Below are 21,463 nucleotides of genomic sequence, written 5' to 3'. Positions count from 1 at the left end.
AACTTGGTGGTTGGACATTATTAATATTTGTCATTTGTAAATGGTTGACATGATAGTTCCTAAGGAAATCGTTTTGTACCAAGCTCATGGGACATTCACAGAAGATGCATGGCCCAGATCCAGCCTTGTCCAATTGTATCTATGGCCCACATATTGATCAATCATTTGGATAATTTGAGATGGGCCGAAAGCCATTGGTCCAATGGGCTTCTTAATTACTTGATGGGCTTTCAAGTTTTCATGACTAATTCAAATTAAAATTATACATGTAAGCAAAAAACACTAAGAGGTCGTTCGGTTTCAGGATTTAAAGATTATCTTGCTAATCTATATTTTATTATCTTGTTTGGTTTATTAGTAATAAAATATTATGGTAATATTCTATTATCAATACTGACGTGACAGATAATATAAGTAGTAATCTGATTACCACTTTCACTTTAGATATTAAAAGATTAGCAATGTAATTTTGATTTATTATAATTATATTATTATTTATTAATTTTTTGGGACAAAAATAATTTATTTTTAATTAATATAATAAATAATATAAAAATAATTATATTTAAGGGCATTTAAGTAAAATAATTTATTAGTATTATTATATTACCTTAAACTAAACACAATAATTATTTATATCTATTAGATTTTATTAAATATACTCATTATATCCAGTAATCTTTTAAATAATTCATATTTAAGGTAATATCTTTATTTTGGTAACATTCTCCAAACAAAACGCATCCTAATGATTATAAATAAGCTAACATATTAATTCAAAATTGTTCAATTAAGTAAACACATGTTAATTTATTTATACTTAATATTTATCTATATGTATACCAAGTGTTACTGAATTGGAGAGCTGTCAAAGAGCTGAAAAGCTTTTGGGTTCAGTCACAATTGCAAATGGAGGGTTTTGCCCATCATTCACCATACTCTTCTTCCCAAAAAGATAGGCAAAGGAAAAGAGAGGTATTGGACTTTGGACCTGTTTCTCATGAGTTGTAGTGTGTTACACATAGTATTATATCATGATTGATATATAAATTAATATTCCTTCTACATGAATATAGCATTAGTTTTACTAATGTTTGTTTTTTATTTTTAATAAAACTATGCCTTAACAAATATTTCTAATTTATTTAAATAAACTAACGTGATAACATGTTATTGGGTCTTATTTTAAAATGCCTTAATCACATGCTGTCACGTTAAGTTATATTAAAAGGTTATTAAAATTTGTTTGTATATCTATTAATTAGCTGTGTTGTCCACAACTTGTACAAATTTGGTTGTGAGAAGGATTTTCCCTTATAAGCTAGCATTAACCAGTCCAACTAATATGCTTCCAAGAGGTCTTAAATACAATGACAGATTCAAGCAACTGGACCCAAAAAAAGGCATGACTGTGGCTAAGAACTCTCACCATTGAAGTACCTTTGCAAGCTGTTTCTGCCTTGTCTCAGGCAGAATATGCTACTCAGTAGAAGAAATTATAATGTGTGTCCATACATTAGCTAGATTTCTTTTCCATGAATGGCATTTTCTATTGTTTCTATACATAAGCTGACTGATCTTCCAGCTGCCATGGCCTTGGCTAGTCTTGATCTAGCTTCACTGTAACGTTGTGAAATTATAACAGTATTCAGTGCAGCCCATTTCACTTGAGAGAGAGAGCTTCACTTTTTCTGTACCCCAACCATCTGAACACTCTTTCCAGCTACACCATAACAAGAAAAAATTTAAAACACATAGAGACCAAAACAACTAATGCGAAGTAGGTACCATGACAAATAAACTCAGACCTTGTCAATATCAGAATGATGGCCATCTGAGTATCCGCATACTAAATGTGCTGCCAGTAAGCCTCCCAAAATTACACATGAAAAGTTGTTCAAAGTCTGCAGCCATTTATGTTAGAGAAACTTGCTGTCAGCAATGCCCTTTATACTTTTAATCAAGGAAGAGAGTGACATGCAGCATTTATGACTGACTGTATATCCAGGTGACCTTGGTGTTGGATAAAAACTCCATTAGACTCCCCGAGAACATAGCTATAAATTTCTAAACTGGAGTTATTAGTGAATTTGAGTAGCTATTGTTTCCAACCCTAATTTCTTATTTCACACAAGCACTCTTTGTGAAATCCTTTAAAGGTAACCATAGCCGACAGAATTAGTTGAAAGCAATGAAAGTGTATGCTGTACACATAACGAACAAACCAAAAAGAAAGCTTTTCACCTTGGATGAAATTTCCCCTTGATGAAATTTCCCCTCTATTGGCCCGCATGGTATGATCACAACTGAATTAGAAAAATAGCAACTTAATCTCCTTTTATTCAAATTCTATGAAGTCTGGTTGAAGCGAAAAATCTCTCTAGATAAACCTTGTACTTAATTTGATATTAGTTACAGGCGAGTATGATTCCTTAATAAGATCATCAAGCTTTCAAATTTCTTAGTAAAATGCTGTCCAAATAGCAAAGCAATGAACATATTTTTGAGGACATCATAATTAAAGAACTCTAAAAATATATGAGCTACTTAGGCTTTCAACACTGTAGCTTCCTGATAACCCTGAAATGTTTGAGCTTTAAACTTGCCACAAAATTACTTGACAATCAGAGAGTAAACATCTTCTGGAGTGCACAATGAAAACCAATTTAATAGTTATTTAAATCTAGGACTCATAAAATGATTAAAATAAGAGAAAAAAATAAACCTGTCAAAGAATACTTGATCAGTGATGGTGGTGGAAACAGAAATAATTACAAATACAAATTAGCAAAAAAGAAACAAATTGAATCTGAAAAAAATGTGCTGATATATTGACAGTCTGAAATAATTACAAGTGAATGCAACATATAAGAGAGCACTTTGTGTAATGGCACAGAGGAAACAAATAGGTATCTTACCGATATCTTTTCTTAGCATCCTTGGAATATGAACCTGCATGACATGGAAGTCTTGAAATCTAAGATAATGTAAAGCCTACTCTTTAACAGAATGGGATACAGTGATATAAGCAATAGAACCATTCAGTGACAAACCAATCATCCACATTACTACAATCCAATAACGATTTGAACAACACTTATAAAGGATACAAAAACAATTGGCCATACTATTCACTGAGTATCTAAGAAAGTACAATCAACTAATCAACTAATTTTCTGCAGAAGACAACAGTGCACTTACTTCTTTATGAAATTCAAAACCCAAGAATTTTACCCTTCCTGCAGCATATTCATCTTGCCTCAGGGCTTCTATGCTTGGTATCTCATAACTTCTGGGAAGAACCCCAGCAAGTAGCCAACAGGAAAATGACCAGCTTCATGCTGTGCAAATATATCTTACAATGTAGGGCATACTCTGATGAAAGAGATTATAAACTGGTTACACTTTGATTGAAAGGAAAGCCGGCAAGCAGTCAGTCATCTCCACAACTAGGGCTGGATTCGAGCCGAGCCGAGCTCGGGCTCGGCTCGGCTCGGTTTTTTAATGGCCGGCTCGAGTTCGGCTCGAGCCAAACTCGGCTCGGCTCAAGTTCGGCTCGTTTTTGGTTCGGCTCGGTAACAGCTCGGTTCGGCTCGTTTTTCATATCAAAACGACACCGTTTTGTATATATATATATGAATCAAAACGACGTCGTTTTGTATAAAAAAATTAAAAAAAATATACCGAGCCAACCCGAGCCAGTTTGAGCTCGATCGAGCCGAGCAGAGCCCGGCTCGTTTCGGGCTCGAACCGAGCCGAGCCGAGCCGAGCTCGAGCTCGAGCTAGCTCGGCTCGAATCCAACCCTATCCACAGCACTAAATATCAGTGACCAATGCAAAGAAAAAAAAAAAAACTCTCTAACCCATCTTTCATCATCATACTGTTGGAATAATGTGGACAAACATTGATTAAATTTTTTTATTGTTTAATAAAAATAGGTGAATGTGTAGTCTAGAAAAATTTTATTTTATGGGTTTGATGTGATCATTTAGAAGCGGACTAATACACTTTGTATTATGATTATTAAATTGGATTATAAGTGTGGACCAATAAAGGTCGTTGGGCTTTTGATGGGAGAGCCCAATTGACCTTTTTATTGTTAAATAAAATAAGGCAGGCAATGTCCCCTCTATCCAGTTTTAAAATATGATGTGTAAAAGTTTTTTGGCACCCCTCTGCTGTGCATTCTGAAACTGGAAAAGGAAGCCATTGCTGTGGATTGATAATCAATAATCATTCATCTTCTGCATCAATTCTTTGCAACCAAATGACACAAACAGGTATGCTTTAATCCCTAATTCATCTATAATATAATTTTATAGCCTATTGTGATCAAATTAAGCAAATTGGGCAAAATATATTTGATTTGAAATTCTGCAGTTGTGTGATTTAATGTTATTTTTGCTTACATATACAATTTTCACAACACATTTTAGATTTCTAGTAGTGGTTCATCTTACTTGCATGCACATGGAATAATCTCCTTCACAAAGACATCCATAGCCTTCATCTTCCACTAAGCCTTCAACTCTATCACTTGGTTCCTGTTAAATAAAAGTAGAACAAGCCATCTGTCATATTAGGAACGTTTCAAAACAAATGGAAGTTCAAACATTTCACAAATGAAATCATCAAACTCAGTCATTACTCAACTCTCTTAAGGACCTGCCATAAACAAACATTTACTGGTTTAACCTTCAAAATTGACATGAAAACATTGAAAAGATAGCTGACAGAGAATAATAATCTAAAAGGTAATTAATGAAATTAAAGAGTTCAAAATCATATAAACCAAGAGCCCCATATTTTACTATGTGGGATCCAAATCCCATTATTTGCACTAGAGATCAGATATAACGACTTCCTGGAAACAAAGTTTTCAGATATAATCCTAAAAGTCAATTTTGAAATCAGAGAGAAAAAAAAGTCATTTTGTGAATTATAATCAAATTCAACAAAAATTAACGAAATGTAAAGTGATAGATTTAGAAGGCTACATTCTACTATTAAAAATCAATAACGGCACCTCATCTAACGAATCGAACCGACTACAACTTTCAATTGAATCCATAACCAAATCAAACAACGATCTGCTAGATGATAATTCCATGGCATTTAGCTCTAATTCATCCATAGACAACAACCTTCGAGGAACCTACAACAACACGCACATGCACGCATAAATACATGGAAAAAAAAAATCACACCTCAAGAAAAATCAAGGGAGAAAAAGAGGACCTGTTTGGCAGCGCCAAAGCCACGAAGACCGCCGGGCTTGCCCTGTAGCTGCTTCACAAGATTGAGAGCCGCTTTGAAATAGCCCCTCGAAAGCTCTTTATCAACTCTTTTAAAAGCTCGACGACGCCGTATTGCAAAATCAGCTGCTTCCCTTCCAGTCACCACGGCCAATTCTCGTCCGAGCTGCGAATTCACCGCCAAGTTCATTCTTTCTCAGAGCCGAAGCAATCTATCTGAACAGCCAACGTCACCGTTTTGTATTTGAAAACATGTTAAAGTTCGTTATCTGGATGATAACGTGGCGTTACCTAAGTGGTCCATGTATTTCTAATCATCCTTTTTTTCCCCTTTATATATATATACACAATTTTGTTCATGATTATTTAAATATTTTTTTTGGGACGAGAAACGGCGGAGCTCGACCACCTTTTTGGGGCGGAGCCCGACTAGCCCTTTGTTTGCTTTTCTGAGCTTTTCTTAGCTGAATGGGCACGTTGGTTTACAGCAACTTTCGTTTCTTGCATACACGTCCGGAGGGCAGAGGCTTCTCATTCACTACCAGAGTTGTTGGTTCATCTGAGATTGGAGTAGTCTCGAAACGACAAGTGTTAGAGCAAGTGGATAAGGAGCTAAGCAAGGGAGATGAGAGGTCGGCTCTGGCCTTAGTCAAAGATTTGCAAGGAAAGCCTGGCGGCCTTAGATGTTTTGGAGCGGCTCGTCAGGTTTGTTAAGCAAGTTAATTAGTTCAATAATTGTTTCAGGTGATAACCTTTTGGATTGAATAAATTTGTTTTGGATTAAACTGGACACGCGGGCTTATTACTGTTGAAAATGGCGACCAGTTCGTGCATAACCCATAAGGGTCCTGCTTTCAGGTCAGTGGGCGGTGGCCTTGTTCCCCGTGAGCGGTCGGGGATAAGCAGTGTTTAACTATCCTATAAGAAGTTACTTGCGATTGGAGTTTATCTTATAAAGGGTAGTTATCTTAGTAGGTTTTGGTTAAATAACAATGGTTCAATATGGTTTAGTTTGAAGATGATAATACTAGAATATTATTCGATAAAGCTGAGAAAATATTGAATAATATTAATTCTGTTGGATACAGTTTGGTTCTAAATGTGTGTTCTTTATCTTTATTGTGTCATTATTTACATATACAATGTCTGATCCATTTTCTACAATTATAAGAGTGAATTAGTTATGCAGGTACCTCAAAGGCTCTATACACTAGATGAATTGAAGCTGAATGGGATAAAAACAGTGTCTCTTTTGTCACCAGTGGATGAAACTCTTGGTTCAATTGAACGAAATCTGCAGCTTGTGGCTGCTGTAGGAGGAATTGCAGCATGGAATATGTTTGGTTTTCGTCTGCAACAGATTTTTTATTTGTCTCTTGCATTGTTGTTTTTCTGGACGCTGGACTCAGTAATTTCATTAAATCTGTGCCTTTTAACTATGATGTTTTTTTTTTCAGTAGCCTGCAAGTCTTAGTTTTTAACTATGACTAATTTGTTGTATATGTTGGGTTGTCCCATACCGGTTGGCACAGGGGTTAGTTGTTAGGCATAAACGTGAGGGAAAACTTCACTCCTTGAGCAAGTTTTTTAAGTGAGGGAAAACAATGGTATCAGAGTTCAACCAGTAGCCCAGTTGTTAGGTTGTCCCACATTGGTTGAGAAAGTCTCAACCCTTGAGCCACCTTTTGGGGTTAGAAGTCTTTTCCAAACCTCAAATTAGGGATGTCGGTTGATTCATATATGTCTTGACAATTAAAGTGGAGTGAAGTTTCTTCTCTATTGTTTACTGTGTATTAATCATATTGGTTTTCCATAGGTCTCTTTCAATGGAGGAGTTGGCAGTTTGGCTCTTGACACAATTGGTCACACTTTTAGCCAGAAGTACCACAACAGGGTTATTCAAGTAAGAAGCATCAATTGATTTCTCATATTTCACTTTGTGTATCTTGTGATTACAGTGACATGGAAATCTATCTCACTTTCTTGGTTATGGTGTTAAATGTTCAAAGAAGTTTCTTTTTAACATTTTTGCAGTAACATGTGTACTTCATCAGTATTAACTATCCAGATGACTGGTCTAAACACTTGGTGTATCATGGAGATCGTTCTCCACAAAATTATGTAACTATGATCTTTTCTGCAGCATGAAGCTGGTCATTTCTTAATTGCATACTTGGTGGGTATTCTTCCCAAGGGATATACACTATCTAGTTTGGAAGCTCTCCAGAAAGAAGGATCACTGAATGTTCAAGCAGGAACTGCTTTTGTGGATTTTGAGTTTCTTGAAGAAGTAAGTTTCTTTAATATGCTACTCTCTTCTGTGTAAGCCCTGTTAATTCTTGCTTCTTCCAAAGTTTTACTTTTGCATGGTAAACTTTGATTCCGTTTTCTGGCTTCAATTCACTGGTAAAGAGTAAGCTGTGAAATCTGGAAAAATTATTGATGGAGTTTCATTGCCAGTTTCAGAGTCAACAATCAACACTCCATTCTACCATCTGATAAACATCTATATTTGATAATTCCCATACTCAACTGAACCACTAGAAACTTTAGCTACCATAGAAAATTACTGGGAGATATTTTTTTCTTCTGGTTGAACATCTAAATTTTACAATTTTAAGAGTCTATTGCCCTTTAATAGTGAGATTTTGATAGGACACAAAAAAAAAAAAAAAGCGCATAAACAAGTAAAGAAACAAAAGCTATTTTATTGATAAAGAGGATTTATAAGAGGATAAACTGACAATTCAAGAAATCCTTTTTTCCCAATTCCGATCATTAAAGAGGCTGGAAACTTACCTTCAGCCCTTACCTTATGCACAGCCAAAGCTGCCTAAACCCTTATTTCTTCACTCCCTTTTTACAATCTTAACTGTTATTTATATATACTTAGTCTACCCTCTAGAATTAGAACATCTGTCCCGAAAAAACCATAGGTCCTAACAGATTTCTCTTGCCATGCAGGTTAATTCTGGTAAAGTCTCAGCTACGGTATGTTCAACTTGTCATTTTCAATTGTATGCTACTCTAAAAACTCAGTTTTAGTCTTCAATCGAACATGAGAAAGTTCTAAATGTTGATTATATCTTATCAGATGCTGAACAGATTCTCATGTATAGCGCTAGCAGGTGTAGCAACCGAGTATTTATTATATGGATATGCTGAGGGTGGACTTGCTGATATTAACCAGGTTCACACAGTTCCTCTCAGTTTTTCTAGCCATGACTATCTGTTGCATCCTACTAGAGACAGAAATATGCAACTATTAACAATTACTAATTGAACTAGTTTGATCATGAAACAGTTGGATTTTTTACTTAAAGGCTTAGGCTTCACACAGAAGAAAGCAGACTCTCAAATCAGATGGGCTGTACTAAACACAGTCCTACTTTTGCGCCACCACGAAGCAGCTCGAGCTAAACTTGCAGAGGCCATGTCCATGGGAAAATCTGTAGCATCCTGCATTGACATTATAGAAGATACCATTGATGAATCTGACATTTAGTCTCATATGGTTCAAAGTTGATGTCAAGCAACAAAAATACTTGCTATCATATATTGTGATTAATCTCCAAACTGCCTCCCCTTGTGAATTAGAACTTCTCATATTTTCCATATGAGATTTTACCATAGCTATGTACAGAGCATGTGAAAACTTATGTTATAGATTTACAGTAAGTTAAATACCAAGTTACAAACATTTGTTACAAATTAATTTATACAAACTGAATTGGTGATTTGACAATGTTGAGATGTTCAATTATATTGAGTCTTAGTAAATTTCAAATTGGGTTATTCTGTAGCAAATTTTTGTTACACACTTTCTCAAAATAAATATAAATTGAAGATGAAATTTATAATAGTCCTGTATGAATTAAATTCAACATAGTAATTAATTTGAAATTATATTATTATTTAAAAAAGTTTTACCTGTAAGTTGTTGAATATCAGGAATTTTAAATTCTGAAAATACTTTCATAAATAATTGATAAGATTAAAGTATTCTGCATTTGTTTTTGGGACATGAGCTTAGGGTTAAATTCGAGTCTACCCAAGGTCAAACAAGAGTGAATTTAAACTTGGTTTTAAGGCAAATGAGTAACTCAAATAGACGGTAATGTCGGAGAAGGAGAAGGAGAAAAGTTGTAAGAGAAAAAGTAAAAAAATCTGAGTCTGTCGGATTGACGAGGTGGTAATTATTTTACTAAATTTACCAGTTGGGAAATATATAAATAGTAACTGAAATTGCAGTCAAAGTCAAATGCAGTGCCCAAATCACCAAGACAAACGAAAACGAAACTGTCAAAATAAACTGAATGCTCGGCGAACCGCTTTCAGGTCTCTCTTGCTAAACGAAAACAAAGCATGGATATTCCCTGGCTTCTCATAATCCACGGCCTCATCACGGCCTTGGTTGTAGTCTCTTTCCTCTGTGGCCAATGGCCTATCTTTCAAGGCACTCCCATCGAACGCATCCACCGGTTTATCACTTTTGGCGCCTACGATTACTTTCTGTACGGACCCACTTACACTTTTGTGTTTCTTTTTGCGGTTTTGATTCGGTCTGATGATTTTATTTCTGGGTTTTTTTTTTTCAGCCGGTTCGTTGGGTTCGTGTGTGGGGAGAAGGGGACTCATGTGATTCTTTCTGTTGAGTATTTTTGTTGCGATCGGCCTAACCCCATCTTACAGGTTTGATTTTGTTTATTTGTTTGTGCATGCTGGTTATTTGATGAATTTGAATAAAACGTGGTTTCATTATTGATTGTTGTGAATGTCAATGTTGTTGATTTTGATGTTTTGGAGCTTCCTCTTTTACTTGTTTGTTTTCAAAAAGAGAGTGTTGACTTGAATTGCGGTGTTTTGGGGTGGAGGGGAATTTGGGGTGTATTTGAGAGTGCTTATGTAGGAAGCTCTTCTGAGCACATTGTTATCTTATAAACACTTATAAATGAATTGATAAGTAGAGGACACACGAAGCATTTCTTCAGAAAGGATTTCAAATGATAGTGTTTTGACGATGGAATTTTGGAATTTGGGTGATGAATGAGAATCCTTTTTATGGCGTGTTTGAGTGTGCTCTTGTTGGAAGTGCTTTGGAGTAAACATGTTGTCTAACATAGCTCTAACAAGTGCTTTAAGAAACAAGACCTGTCAAGTGCTTCTTTAGTAAGGATATTAAATTATACTGATTTGACAAGAAAATTTTTGGAATTTAGTGATGACTATCAATTTAGGGTGTATCCTGGAGTGCTTCAGTGAGTGTTATTATAGGGCGTATGTTGGAGTGTTTGAGTGAGTATCGGTTCAGGGTGTATTTTCAAATGCTTTTTCATAAAACTTCTATTTGCTAAAGCATTGATACCTGTTGAAAGAATGATTTGAATTTTGATGTTACTTCATGAAGAAAAAGAACTATCATGTGCTTTTTTGAAATTACTACTTTTTCATTTGAGTGCTTTATGAAAACATCAATTAATGCTTCTCCAAAAACAATTGAAGTGCTCTTTGGATCTCAAAATTTGTTGTCTTGTATTTTATCCAGTGTGAAAAAGTTCAGTATTAATGCTCTACTGGGTACTTGAAGCAGTTTTATTAGTGATAAAAGCGTCCAAAGTCCATAACTAGTTTTTCTTGGTATTTGGGTAATCAGTCTTGGCCAATTTTGATGTTAAATTTGTGCTACCTGTTGAAGAAATTTTAGATCATCTTCCTTTAATTCAATGGTTGTAAGGGTATTCTTCTAAATGATCTTGTCACAAATCTACTAATAAATTATGATTATAACTGTTTCTTATGCTGGTGATCTAGTATATACTTGGTTTTTGCTTTCCTGTTATGGCATACACTCAGTCCATTGTTAAACTGTATCTTTAACTGCAGATAATTTATTTGGCAATAATTGGTGGGACTTACTATTTAATTGCAAAGTCATGCTTTAGCTATATTCCTGGACATTATTTAAGTGGAATTCACAGGTACCATGCCATGCATGCATATGCTTACTCTTTTAATGGCTTAAAATTTCCTGCATGTGTTCTGTTCTGAACCTTGTCATCTATTTGGATGGCTTTCCAGGTACGCAAGCTTGTTGGGAGTTGGTGTCGGGATTCTGCTTTTCCTGTTGACTTGCTTTACTGATGCTGGAACTGTGAATGCAGAGAATGTTTCACAGTATATCTCTGCTTATCCCTATGACAATATTATATTCACAGAAAAGGAATGTTTTACTTGTAAAATTCCAAAGTGAGTTCATTGTTCTTCCTTGTAAACATGCTCTTTAGAACTTTTCACTTTTATTTGTAATGATGGGACTTCTTCATTGAATTTCTGCTTTAGGCCTGCTAGGTCCAAACACTGCGGCATATGTGGTCGGTGTGTTGCCCGATTTGACCACCACTGTGGATGGATGGTTTGCATCATCTTAAACCATTTTAGTTGCATATCAAATAATATTAGATTTTTGGTTTCTTATGAAGTTTCTTTACAATTGTAGAATAATTGCATAGGGGAGAGAAATACCCGATACTTCTTGGCTTTTCTTTTATGGTGAGTGCTTTATGATTTATCAAAAGTTTATTCTACCAGCAAGCAATGTAAACTTTGGTTGGGACTATTTAGTCTTACTTTTTGTTTGTACATCTGCTTGTGCTGTCAATACATTTCATTTTTAGGGTGGTTTTTAAAGATATTATTATTTTGTTTTTTGGTTAATCACAGGGGTCAAACTCATTTTTACAGCTCTGTAATTTATTTATTTATTTATTATGTTAAATGCGTCATTAGTGTTTTGCAGGCATTTTCTTCTTTGTTTATATGGAGCCATTGCAATTGGCTTGGTTCTTGCTGGACGATTGAAAGAATTAAAAGTTGTATATATTCTAACTGGTAAAGATGATTTTCCTTTTAAATCATCTAGTTGTTGGACATCTGCTTATGAGTCTCATTGTGGCTTGCCTCTCTTTATCATTTTTTGCAGTGTATTATGGCATAGAAAATTCTTTTTCCAGCTTAGCACCACATGTTGTACAGGTGATAATTGTGATTTTCTCTGTTCATGCCTATTTAATCTGAGGTTTGTCTTTTGAAGCATGAGCAAAAATTCGTGTTTTTGAACACTGTTACTGAGAATAGCTTTTTGCAATGTCATGGGGAAGTTTTGAACTTTTTCCAATGATGTCTTTCTTGTTAACAGTAGCATTAAGATCTGAGAGATCATTCTTCTATTGTTTCAAGAAAAATGTGGTATCTTTTATTTTAAACTGAATTTCTGAGGTGAGTGAGAAGATTTACTTAATTTATGTGAAAAACCCATTCATCCTCCTTGTAGATGTGGAGAATATCTGTTACTTGGTTGGCCCTTTGTTATGCTTATGCTTGTGTATGTGCATTGGAGTGTTAGGTGGTGTCATAATTGTTGTTTTAGAAGTCAATGCATTGACATTTAACATTATAAAGTGTGGTTTATCAAGTTGATAAATGTTTTTTTGGTGTTTAATAGTGGCTGTTGGGCTCATATAACATTCAGATACTGCTTACGGTGTTTCTTGCCATTGTTTCTCTCCTACTGGCGGGTTTCTTTGGGTATCATGCCAACCTTTGTCGCACAAATACAACAACAAATGAGGTGAATTTGCCAAATAGTCTTATTTTCTTTACATATATGTATCACCATCACATTACAAGAATCTCATTACCTAAACCCTGAATTAATGTATGGTTATGTACTTAAACCAACAGACCTTCAAGTGGCAAGATTACATAAACTGGCAGAGAAAGCTAAATGAAGCAAGAGCAAGTGCTGCTGCACTTAAATCAAGTATAAGTGGGATGAGCAGCGAAAGGAAGCCTCCAAAGAGCAAGTGGAAAGCTTTTTTTCGACGTTCCCCCCTAGAAGATGTTGAGGTTGTTGTTAAGAAAAACGTGTATGATAAAGGAACATTTCACAACATTTGGGAGGTCATATATCCCCTATCGACAAGACGGTCATTTTCATGGAGAAAATCGAAGTCTACCTGAGATTGTTGTGAAAGACCATACACACTTGGCTATGAATGCAAGTTTTCATGCATTGTTTGTTCCACTAGTAGTTTCATGGCTTACCAACATGTTATTGTAATGTGATTTATAAATGCTTTCTTATAGCTTCAAGGGGAGGATCGTGTGGAACAATACAGCCTTATTTTGCCTTGCTAATTGTTATTAGTGAAAGCTTGAACATATTCTGTTGTACCGAGAGATGAAAGCATGAATTATGATGGTAGATTCCGAATATGGCATACACACAGCATGTTGTGAAATTAAGATAGGAGATTTACAATTTGTGGAAACAAACAGTGATCTGCTTTGTGTTTTGATACTCCAGTGTTTTAAAACCCGAAGTGCACGGGCAATAAATCTGGTTTGGGTTATCATTAAAACTTGTTTTAAGTATTGAACAAGGTTCATCTAAGATTGAATCGGATTAACCATGTCAAATCACATTTAATTATCATGATAATGTTAACATGGTTAAAATCCTTTTAAAATTTTTAATAATGTTATAATTACATTGTCAGTTTGTCTAATTGGTCAACTCATGAATTGATCTTTTGGCTGGGTCAGGTCCTTATTCAGTCTAAAAACATTAGCAATGCAGACCTCCTGAGAATGTATCTAACATGGCATGGTATTTTATGAACAGTTTTTGTAATATTTGGCTCAAGTAACTGTTAAAGCAAACATAAACGAAGTTAAATATATTATGTAAACCGAAAGTGTGCAGTGGGGATGTAGCTCAAATGGTAGAGCGCTCGCTTTGCATGCGAGAGGTACAGGGTTCGATCCCCTGCATCTCCATTTTTATTTGATTGTAGCATTTTCGTTTTCTCGTAACTTTTAAGGTGGGTGAGGTTGGATATGATTTTTTTGGCTAGCATTGTTTCGGCTCATTGGATAAGTTGGATGATTTGGCATCTGAATATTCTTGACTGTGTAAGTTTCGAAGCAGCTGAGGATGTCGTTTCGTATTGTGTATGTTTCTAAACTTAATCAATTTATTTTTCTCTGGCCAAACATCTCTCTATTTAGTTGTTTTCATCCTTTATTTGTTTTTAGCATCCTCGAAGTCTTATGTTGACTTAGTTATTGGCACGTTCCTTCCTTTATATTATTTTTGATTCTTCCTATTTCTTGTGCTGATAATTATTGGCAATCTGGCACGTTACATCCGTGTTTGACTTTTCCATTGAATCAGGCGGCTTGTAGTTAGTCTTCCTTGTACTCAATTTCATTTTTGCAAAGCCTCATCCCTAAGTTTTCCACTGTATGTAGACATAGATTACTTGAATCCCTGTTCTATTATTGGTTACTTTGAGTAGTTTGCATTTTTTTAAATCTTGATTGATTAAGGAAAAAAAGGAAGAAAGAAAAAATAAAAAGAACTGAAAATGGACGATGTAGTTGTTTCTGTTGCTGCAAAAATTGCAGAGTACTTGGTTGATCCTGTTGTTCTTCCGATTCGCTATTTATCGGACTATAAAAGGAACTATCAGAATCTCAAGACACAAGTTGAGAAGCTCAAGGATGCTAGAGAAAGGATACATCATTCTATTAATGATGCTAGAAGGAGGGGAGAAGAGATTGAAGGTGATGTTGAAAAGTGGTTGATTAGCGTGAACAAGAGCTGTGATGAGGCAGAGAGGATCTTTGAACATGAAGATCAAGAAAAGAACTGGTGTTTGATGGGGTTGTGTCCCAATTTTATGGCACAATATCGGATTAGCAAGAAATCGGTGAGGCGGGTGAAGGCTATTAATAAACTCCTGGAAGAAGGGCAATTTGACAGAGTTTCCTTCAAAGCCACTCTGCAGGAGATTTGGCCACCTATCACGGGTTACGAGGTCTTTGAATCAAGATTGTCCACTCTGAACGATGTATTGAATGCATTAATTAATCCTGATGTGAGCATCATTGGGGTTTATGGGATGGGTGGCGTTGGCAAGACAATGCTAGTGAAGCATGTTGCCCGACAAGCTAAGAAAACCAAACTTTTTGATGAGGTAGTTTATGTTGTTGTAACCCAGGCTCTAGATGTAAAAAGGACTCAAGGAGAAATTGCAGACGAGTTAGGTCTGGAATTCTCTGAGGAGAGTGAAAATGGAAGAGCCAGGAAGCTTTGTGCACGACTGATGAGCGAGAAGAAGGTTCTTGTCATCTTAGATAATATTTGGTGGCGAATTGATTTGGATGCTGTAGGAATTCCTTTCGGAGAGGCTCATAAGGGGTGCAAAATTTTGCTCACATCCAGAAGTCTTGATGTATTGTACAATGAGATGGATTCTCAAATTAATTTCTTGGTTAGAGTTCTAAATGAAGAAGAAGCTTGGCTTCTGTTTAAGAAGATGGCAGGCGATTCAATTGAAAACAGTGATTTACAATCTGTAGGAATGGATGTGGTCAAGGTTTGTGATGGTTTGCCCATTTCCATTGTGACAATAGCAAGGGCACTAAGAAACAAGAGCGTATCTGAATGGAAGGATGCCTTGCTAAAACTGAGAACCCCTTCTCCAGAAAACTTTGAAGGAATGAATGCAGTGGCTTATTCAACTATAGAGTTGAGCTACAATCGTCTAGAAGGTGAAGAACTCAAGTCAACTTTTTTGCTTTGTAGTCTACTGGGATATAACTACAGTGCTTTAATTACAGACTTGGTGAAATATGGAATGGGTCTGGGTTTATACAGAGGAATCAACACAATGCAAGAAGCTCGGGACAGAGTATATACGTTGGTATATAAACTCAAAGCCGCTTGTCTGTTGCTTGACAGTTCTACCAGTGAAAAATTTGCAATGCACGATGTTGTTCGCGATGTTGCCATATCAATTGCATTTAGGGACCGACATATGTTTGCAGTGAGAAATACGGTCCTTCCAAAGGATTGGTTTGTCAAGAATGTACCAAATAATTGCACTGCATTGTCCTTACGTAGCAACAATATTAGTGAGCTTCCTGAGGAGTTGGAATGTCCAGATCTTCAATTATTCTATATCTATAGCAAGGATCATTCATTGAGAATTCCTGACAATTTTTTCAGAGGTATGACTGAACTTACCGTTTTAGATTTGACTAAACTGCATATATTATTGTTGCCTTCTTCCCTTCAACTCCTAGTAAATCTTCGCACATTATGTTTAGATCGTTGCATTTTGAGGGACTTAACTATTATAGGAAGCCTCAAGAAATTAGAATTTCTTAGCTTTCTCAGGTCTCACTTTGAGCAACTACCGGGAGAAATAAGTCAATTGACTGAGTTAAGGTTGTTAGATTTGAGTGGTTGCTCCAAACTTAAAGTAATTCCACCTAATGTCATATCAAGCTTATCCCAATTAGAAGTCTTGTATATGGGTAATAGTTTTGTTCATTGGGAGGTTGAAGGATGCAACAATGGAAGATGTAACGCTAACCTTAATGAGTTAAAGCATTTGTCCAACTTGACCACTTTAGATATACATATCCGTGATGCCAAGATTCTACCCAAGGGCTTGTTCTCCGAAAAGTTGAAGAGGTACAGAATATTCATAGGAGATGAGTGGGACTGGTCTGGTAATTATGAAACCTCAAGAACTTTGAAGCTAAAGCTCAACACCAGCATTTTCCGAGAGGACAATATTATCTGTCATTTGCAAGGAGTGGAAGATCTATACTTAGATGAACTGCAGGGTGTTGAAAATGTTCTTTATGAGTTAGATGGAGAAGGTTTCCCACAATTGAAGCACCTTCATGCCCAAAATAATCCATATTTTCTATGTATTGTTGATTCAGGTGAATGGGTGCCTCACGATGCCTTCCCCCACTTAGAGTCGATGTTTCTTCATAATTTGATTAATTTGGAGAAGATTTGTCGTGGTCAAGTGACTGCAGAGTCTTTTTCCAAATTACGAATCATGAAAGTGGAATATTGTTATAAATTGAGGAATATCTTCTCATTCTCTAATGCTAGAGACCTTCCACAGTTTGAAACAATTGAAGTGAATGAATGCAGTAATATGGAAGATATATTTGCTATTGAGAACAAAGATGAGATCGACACCAATGAAGTGATTGAGTTTAGTCAATTGCGCTCCCTGACACTAAAATCTTTACCACGGCTCACCAACTTTTGCTCTGAAGTGAAAAGTTCAAATGTACCCATTTCAGAAGATGATATTCCCTTGGCACTATTCAGTGAGAAGGCAGGTTTTTTATTTTTTCGGTCATTTTATTCTTTTTGCTTCTTTTCATTTGTTACCTAATTAATTTATGCTAAAAGAAAAATAATCAAAGACTTTTTTTGCAGGTTGCATTCCCTAACTTGGAGGTCTTGGAACTAGTTGCCATAAATTTTCCAAAGTTGTGGCACAACCAACTTCCAGCAGGATTTTCTTGCATTCAAAATCTGACACGTTTGATTATTTGGGGTTGCGGTAATGTAAAATATCTGTTTTCATCTTCTACAATTGGAAGCTTTGAGCAGGTTCAATATCTTGAGATAAGCAACTGTTCGGTTTTGGAAGAGATAATATTCATAGATGAATTAAGAGGAGAAGAAGAAAAGGACGTGATTTTCACTCGATTAAACTACATAAAGGTAAAAGACCTTCAAAACCTCACACAATTCTACTCAGAAAATTATATTGATTTTCCTTGAAATAACCGCAGATAGAGCAATGCCCTGTGTTGAGGGCATTCATCTTAGAAAATATCAGCGTAGACTTGACAACTTCCAATGAGGAGGAGGATATGAGATTAGTGGAGATTCATCAGGATGGGATAAAACCTTTTTTCAATGGAAAGGTAGATTATTTTAAACTTTTCTTTGTCTAGCTAATCTTTGTCGGTTGTGTGAGTTTTAAGGTCTTGTACAATTTAAATCATCCTTCCCTTGTTTACTACACTTATTTCCGGTTAAATTTTTTTCCGCTTATGTATTTCCCTCTTGCTTTCGGTAAGGACTAGAAATAATTTCTAAAACAATGGTGTGGATATGTGAACTACAGGTTATATTCCCAAGCTTAGAGGAAATTGTAATTTCCCACATGGATAACTTAGAGATGATATGGAACAACCAAGTTGGCGAGTTATCATTTTGCAAACTAAAATTGGTGGAAGTTGAATGCTGCAATAAGCTACAGACTCTGTTTACATCTAATTTGCTAGAAAGATTTACAAGCCTGAAGTCAATAACTGTTTCTGATTGTGGTTTACTTGAGGAGATTTTTCAAATCCAGGGGCTAAATTTTGAAGGCAAAAATTGCGATGCAGAAAAGCTTGCACTGAGTTCTAGTTCATACAAAGAGATACCCTCACATGGAGAGCGTCAGATACATGCTGGAAGTCTTGCACAAATAAAAACTTTGAAGTTGAGCTCACTTTCTGATCTGAAGTATCTCTGGAAAGAAGACTCCACGCTGGACTTGATTCTTCAAGATCTTGAAATATTATATGTATCCTGTTGTGAAAATTTGATCAACTTAACACCATCCTCAGCAGCACTCCAAAATCTGACAACACTAAATATTTCAACTTGCGGGGGATTGATAAATTTAGTAACACCGAGTACTGCCAAAAGCCTTGTTCGACTTGAGCAATTGAATGTATATGCGTGCAAAAAAATGACAGAAGTAATAGCAAATGAGGGAGAGGCAACAGAAGCTGAGATTATTTTCAGGAAATTGAAGAGGCTGTCACTTGATAATTTATCAAGCCTCACAAGCTTTTGTTCTGGGAATCACTCTCTCAAATTCCCTTCTTTGGAAGAATTCATTTTCAGGGGATGCCCGCAAATGAGTACTTTCTCTAGAGGAGTTTTAAGCACACCTAGGCTACGAAAAGTACAGCTAACATTGGGAGTGGATAAAGAGTGCTTGGAGGGTGACCTTAATACAACCATGCAACAACTAACTGGAAGAAGTGGTATGTATTACTTCTCTAATCATGTTTTTTCCTGTACGCACTTGTGGATTTTTTTTAAATTTTCTCCTCACACTTGTCTGGCAACTTTAGCACAACTGCACAAGCAAGCAATACAGTTGTCCAATCCCCACTTGATCATCATCGTACCTTATATAAAAGCATTATGAAGTAATATATCTTTACAGTTCCTGCTTTCACCTTCAATGTGCTTTAATCTTTGATTACAGAATATGGAAGGTTCTAAAGAAGCGTAAGCTCATCCATCAATGCACCATCAGAAATAAGGCAGTTTTTCTTTGTATTTTGTGAGACATTGCTGCTTGTGTTTCATCCTATCAACATCGGCTTGTCAGAAGGTCTTCTGTCTCTGTCCATACCCTGCTTCAGCTTTCATTCACAGTAACATTGTAGACTTTGAAGGTGGTACAACAATTGTGTTGTCTTTGTTTGATCATTCAAGGTTGAATGGTGGAGGGGTTCATTTTTTTATTGTCTTGTTGCATTACCCTAGATTTATGATGTCTGAGTGTAAACATCTCAATGTGCCATTCTCTCTATTGAAGTTTGAATTCTTTTTGGGCCAAAGGACTATTTCTTATCCAAAGTATCCTCTAATCTCAAGTTCTTATCTTTTAACTTTAAAAATTTCATTTATTTATTTATGGTCAGATAAAATTAAAAAACTTTAACTCCTTAAAGTTTTATCTTTTTTTCCTTTTTAAACTCTAAAAATTAACTATTTCCCTTATAAACCAATTTTAAAAAACAACATTTTCCCTCTTAGGATTTAGTTTTCAAACTCCAACACTATTGTCGACGATCTCTCCCTCCCTAAGCTTCCTCTCCCTCCAGTGATCTCTCTCCACTCAGCTGTATGCCCAATCAACGTCAAATGAAGCTTGGGAGGAAGTTGAGAGAGAGAGAGAGATCGCTGATAATGATGTTGGAGTTTGAAAACTAAACCATAGGGGGGGAATGCCATTTTTTAAAATTTGTCTTAGGTGCAAAAGTTTAATTTTTAGGGTTTTTGGAGGGGGAAAAAGATATTAAATTTTAATTTATTTTTAATATTACAGATAAAATAACAATTTTGCTTTTAAAACTAACAGATTTAACCCCCTATAGGTGAGTATTTGAGATTTTTATAATTAAAGGGTGGAAACTTGAAATTAAAGGATATTTTAGGTTGGAATAAGTCCTTTGACCTTCTTTTTGAGTAAATTGTATTGCGAAATGTTTTCTTCTGTAATTTGAAGACATACAGTGAATCATTCGTATGAAGAGGTCTTTTAATCATTTTGATGAGACAGATTTTGTCATTCAGATTCACAAAAAATTTTGCTTTGATTTTGTTGTGAAACAAAGAAAACAAAGAGCAAAAATGCACAAATACTCAACACAACAACACATATATTTAAGAGGAAGTCTCAATCCAGAAAAAGCCACAAATAGATGATGGTAAAAATTTTACTACGAATAAAGAAAATTATCAAATGAAGAAGAGATTTATTAATATTTTGCAGTACACACGCTTTGTCTATTTTCATACACTTTAATATAACTTTTTATATACCCCCTTAGTTGAAAAATACGTAACACATGTACTCGGTTATATTTCTGTAACAACTAGTACATGTACAATAGTATGTCGCTTCAATCTACAGGTGGTATGCATTTTATTTGACTAAACTAATTAGCGGCAGAATTTTAACCACTGCATTTACTCAAAGCCCTCGCACCCCCTCGTGGTGGGCTACAAGATTAGTCTTATCAGTATAATCCCTCTACCGTTATCACAAGTCTTCTTAAAAATTCATCTTTCAAATCTGCCACATATTTCAGCTACAACAAATTTTGCAGTCGATTTGTAAAGTTTATAGAATTGCATGATGGTGCCTCGAGTGTGTTGGATACTTAGCATGAAGTATTGCTTTCCAAGTATAAACTATTATATTACAAGTATATTGAGAAACAAGAATCCGAAAGTTATCTAACTGATGATAGATGATGTGAGATATATATACATACTTAACATCTTTTCTGTATTTTATTGATGTGAAATTTATATAAAAGTGTTACAAATAATCTAACAAAACTCATACTTCCTTCAAATACACCATCATCATGTTATTAATTCTTAAAAAATGTGTATTATATCTTATATAATACACTCATTGTATTGCACAAACACATGTATGGAATCGTGCGAAATATGTCTTGTATTGGAAAACCATGTGCTTGGAATTACAAATGGGCATGTAGCTCAAATGTTAGA

At 35.4% G+C, this 21,463-nt stretch overlaps 4 protein-coding genes and 1 non-coding gene across 7 annotated transcripts; 4 read left to right on the top strand and 1 right to left on the bottom strand.

The window, feature by feature from the left end:
• Nucleotides 1-1,295: 1,295 nt before the first annotated feature.
• Nucleotides 1,296-5,446, bottom strand: LOC123208712. The gene is given in 10 exon segments (XM_044626229.1): nucleotides 1,296-1,679; nucleotides 1,682-1,723; nucleotides 1,809-1,904; nucleotides 2,245-2,279; nucleotides 2,919-2,938; nucleotides 3,188-3,308; nucleotides 3,311-3,341; nucleotides 4,456-4,545; nucleotides 5,028-5,156; nucleotides 5,240-5,446. Coding segments are annotated over 10 exon segments (930 nt in total). The 3' UTR covers nucleotides 1,296-1,520.
• A 200-nt stretch (nucleotides 5,447-5,646) lies between these two features.
• On the top strand, nucleotides 5,647-8,967 carry LOC123209153. Its single transcript, XM_044626956.1, has 7 exons — nucleotides 5,647-5,961; nucleotides 6,446-6,664; nucleotides 7,073-7,159; nucleotides 7,400-7,546; nucleotides 8,221-8,247; nucleotides 8,351-8,446; nucleotides 8,561-8,967. Exons 1-7 carry the CDS (start codon nucleotides 5,725-5,727, stop codon nucleotides 8,759-8,761), a joined length of 1,014 nt encoding a protein of 337 aa, XP_044482891.1. The 5' UTR covers nucleotides 5,647-5,724; the 3' UTR covers nucleotides 8,762-8,967.
• Nucleotides 8,968-9,502: 535 nt separating this feature from the next.
• Nucleotides 9,503-13,539, top strand: LOC123199092 (probable protein S-acyltransferase 17). The gene is made up of 10 exons (XM_044613931.1): nucleotides 9,503-9,770; nucleotides 9,855-9,948; nucleotides 11,140-11,234; nucleotides 11,335-11,502; nucleotides 11,596-11,668; nucleotides 11,753-11,805; nucleotides 12,053-12,144; nucleotides 12,236-12,288; nucleotides 12,758-12,883; nucleotides 12,997-13,539. Exons 1-10 carry the CDS (start codon nucleotides 9,622-9,624, stop codon nucleotides 13,273-13,275), a joined length of 1,182 nt encoding a protein of 393 aa, XP_044469866.1. The 5' UTR covers nucleotides 9,503-9,621; the 3' UTR covers nucleotides 13,276-13,539.
• Nucleotides 13,540-14,021: 482 nt separating this feature from the next.
• On the top strand, nucleotides 14,022-14,094 carry TRNAA-UGC. Its single transcript has one exon. It is a non-coding gene; the product is annotated as a tRNA-Ala (tRNA).
• A 92-nt stretch (nucleotides 14,095-14,186) lies between these two features.
• On the top strand, nucleotides 14,187-19,773 carry LOC123209058 (disease resistance protein SUMM2-like). Of its 3 annotated transcripts, none has more exons than XM_044626792.1 (6): nucleotides 14,187-15,873; nucleotides 15,943-17,468; nucleotides 17,573-17,863; nucleotides 17,935-18,069; nucleotides 18,273-19,188; nucleotides 19,416-19,773. In XM_044626792.1, exons 1-6 carry the CDS (start codon nucleotides 14,685-14,687, stop codon nucleotides 19,430-19,432), a joined length of 4,074 nt encoding a protein of 1,357 aa, XP_044482727.1. In that variant the 5' UTR covers nucleotides 14,187-14,684; the 3' UTR covers nucleotides 19,433-19,773. The 3 variants fall into 3 exon arrangements, with proteins under 3 accessions (XP_044482727.1, XP_044482726.1, XP_044482728.1); XM_044626793.1 differs by having other exon boundaries at nucleotides 14,190-16,332; nucleotides 17,059-17,468; XM_044626791.1 differs by having other exon boundaries at nucleotides 14,187-17,468.
• The last annotated feature ends 1,690 nt before the right edge of the window (nucleotides 19,774-21,463 follow it).

This window comes from Mangifera indica, chromosome 2, assembly GCF_011075055.1.
Source record: "Mangifera indica cultivar Alphonso chromosome 2, CATAS_Mindica_2.1, whole genome shotgun sequence".
NCBI lineage: Eukaryota > Viridiplantae > Streptophyta > Magnoliopsida > Sapindales > Anacardiaceae > Mangifera > Mangifera indica.
Note: the sequence above shows the minus strand (reverse complement) of the source record. Positions and strands in the feature narration are given on the sequence as shown.